Here is a 2,520-nt window from a genome sequence, read left to right as displayed (position 1 = left end):
GTGTGTGTGTTAAGTCTTCTCTTGATGTTGTAGGTAATGCTGGAGGTGCATTACTTGGCTGGTTTGTTTGGAATATTCTTGGCTGATTGTTGTAATTACAATTTTGAACAGATCTAACTTGCCTAACATTATGTGAGTATGGATTACTCAAAAGAGGTCTGTTTTGTGGCCTGTATCTGTGACCATTATAGTTTTGTGCTGGAAAATGCCTTGGTTGGAAATGCCTTCTTGGCTCATAGTATACCCTTGGTCTATTTCTCTGCTGCACATTATCATTACGATTTCTAGCATTGGTGGGCACTGGCAGTCCTATCTGATCACATAATGGAATGTTTGGGAATTGTCTAGGCTGTTGGATAATTCCTCTGCCCGCTAATTGTCTTGCATTATTGGGGACAGGATAATTAAAATTACTTGGTGCCCAACTCCAAGACATAGTTCAGGTAACAGTGGGGTGCAAGGTCCTTTCACAGGTTTCTTCTTGTCAGCTGCTACCTGTAAATAATTATCCAACCATAAAATATTGCTGCTGCCTTTACATACTATATCAAAAATCTTTTCTCAGTTTCCCTTTCTTATATGTTGAAGATCAGATATAACACTCTTGTGTAGTATTACTTCAATAAAAATGATAAAGTTCATGTTATCAGAAAAAGAACTGAATGCATGGTCACAATATTTTTAAAATGTACTAATAAAAAAAAATCACATCTGAGTAAGCTAACAATGCTAGTGTAAATATTTAAAAACTACTTTCCCAATTTTGGTGATCATCTAAACTGGGATTTTCACAATATGACTGCATCAGAATAATAATAAATTGATGTAAACTTAACAAATAAATTACAAAACAATATAAATTGACATAAAAAATACTCTGCTCATGGCAATTGTAAATCCACAATGACTTTTTAACTCATTGTAGACGACTAAACTAAATGTAAAAAAGTGGAGAAAGTACTCTGATGTATGAATGAGTAAGAGCTGGCTGGAAAAACAGGTTGTGGGGCGAAGTTTGAGTCTCTTTGGTTCTACCAAATGGCAATTACATGGGTCCATCTGCAAGGGGTTAAAGTCAGTAGATATGATCATCATATGATGCTGTGGCCTCCATCCTTTGCTCTGGCAATAGTCAACAATCCTTCATTAAATCCTATTCTGCATGTCACTGAGTTTTAATACATGTCAATTATTTAAAGTATGTATTTTAATTTCAAGCAAACAAATATAATCCTAAAGATACACCTACACTCAAACAGAGATGGACCCAAAGGAGTGCCATGTGGAATACCAATGAATCAAATGTGACAGAGAAGCATTTATACATTCTAATAGAATACAATTGCTCCTTGAGATTACTACTACCAATAAGCATAGGAAATGTAAACTGAAATTCGACACCTTCAATATCTCACGGTAACTGTGTAGTAACCAACCATTTTATTTCTTGACATTTTGTATATTCAATTTTAAATTCAATAAAAGATAAAGAATTATGTGAGTATATTATTACAAGCAAGTCTGGGAAAAGAAAATTGGATGCGGAAAAGCTGTTTCATACATTTTGAATTTAAAACTAAAAAATATATATATGTAACACACACAATTTTACAGCAATACAAAACTAGAACATATACGTGTCTCACTCCTTATAGTTTAATACTAAATAAAGTCATCATACTCACCACCGAAACCCATATCCTTGATCAACAAGATAATCTCACAGCTTCAAGCGTCAGGAAACATCATGCATTTCTTTCGAAAGGTTGTTTATTTTGGTTGAAGGTTACACGGATAACGTACTTACATACTTTATTTCGAACATGTTAAAACTTTTTGAATATTATATTCATAGACATGTTTTCTATTTCATTCTAAATATATGTAAATCTAGATTTTAAAAAAATATTAACGCGATACTGAATAACATATTCTTACATTCATCTTAAAGCTCATTATCTATGTAGTCACTCCTGCATACAATGCACTTTAATTTCATCGTACGTCTCTTCAGTCGTATTTGTTCGTGATGAATTCATGAATAAATCTTAGATTTGTTTCTTTTGGTGGGAGGCGGCTGATTCTGCTTTTTTCTGTTGAAAAAAACTAAAAGTAGTCTCCTGTCACTAGTTTATATTTATTCTATAAGGTATTATGCAGGAAGAGGAGGAGGAGTAGGAAGCGCAAAGCAGGGTCTATCGCAAAGCACTAACCTCACGGAAACTTGCTGCTCTACAAAATGTGCTGTAGGTCCATATTTGTGAGCTACTCAGTCATAGAGGACGTAGTACTTACTATCAGAGAATTTAATTTTCCTGTGAATGAAATCCAAAAGGTCATTCTGACTTCCTGCCTACAATGATGCCGATTCTTTGGATTAAAAAGGAAACGGCCTTCGTCAACCATTATGCTCTAAAGGAATTCCGTCAGTCAGTTGAAAGTGCAAAAATTGAATAACAGTGTTATCTAATTATGAGGACCAAAGAGGCGTGTTGCTACCTGCAGGGTGTACTCATACAC

General features: G+C 34.4%; 1 protein-coding gene across 4 annotated transcripts in view; it reads right to left on the bottom strand.

Moving 5' to 3' along the window:
• LOC122249467 (uncharacterized) overlaps positions 1-1,823 on the bottom strand; it is a 12,931-nt gene extending 11,108 nt beyond the window's left edge. For 2 of the 4 annotated variants that reach the window (XM_043010362.2, XM_086555766.1), the window contains exons 1-3: positions 1,686-1,823; positions 962-1,059; positions 1-495 (exon numbers count right to left, since the gene is read on the bottom strand). The exon at positions 1-495 is cut by the window's left edge and continues 153 nt beyond it. In XM_043010362.2, the coding sequence (XP_042866296.2) occupies positions 1-436 (436 nt within the window). In that variant the 5' untranslated portion in view covers positions 437-495; positions 962-1,059; positions 1,686-1,823. The remainder of the gene's footprint in view (positions 496-961; positions 1,060-1,685) is intronic. The other 2 variants (XM_086555768.1, XM_086555767.1) reach the window with 1 other exon arrangement.
• Positions 1,824-2,520: the final 697 nt, after the last annotated feature.

The sequence above is a fragment of the Penaeus japonicus genome, unplaced genomic scaffold, assembly GCF_977035675.1.
Source record: "Penaeus japonicus unplaced genomic scaffold, GWHDUDI00000001_assembly GWHDUDI00000031, whole genome shotgun sequence".
Classification (NCBI taxonomy): domain Eukaryota; kingdom Metazoa; phylum Arthropoda; class Malacostraca; order Decapoda; family Penaeidae; genus Penaeus; species Penaeus japonicus.
This window is presented reverse-complemented; position numbering and strand designations above follow the sequence as displayed.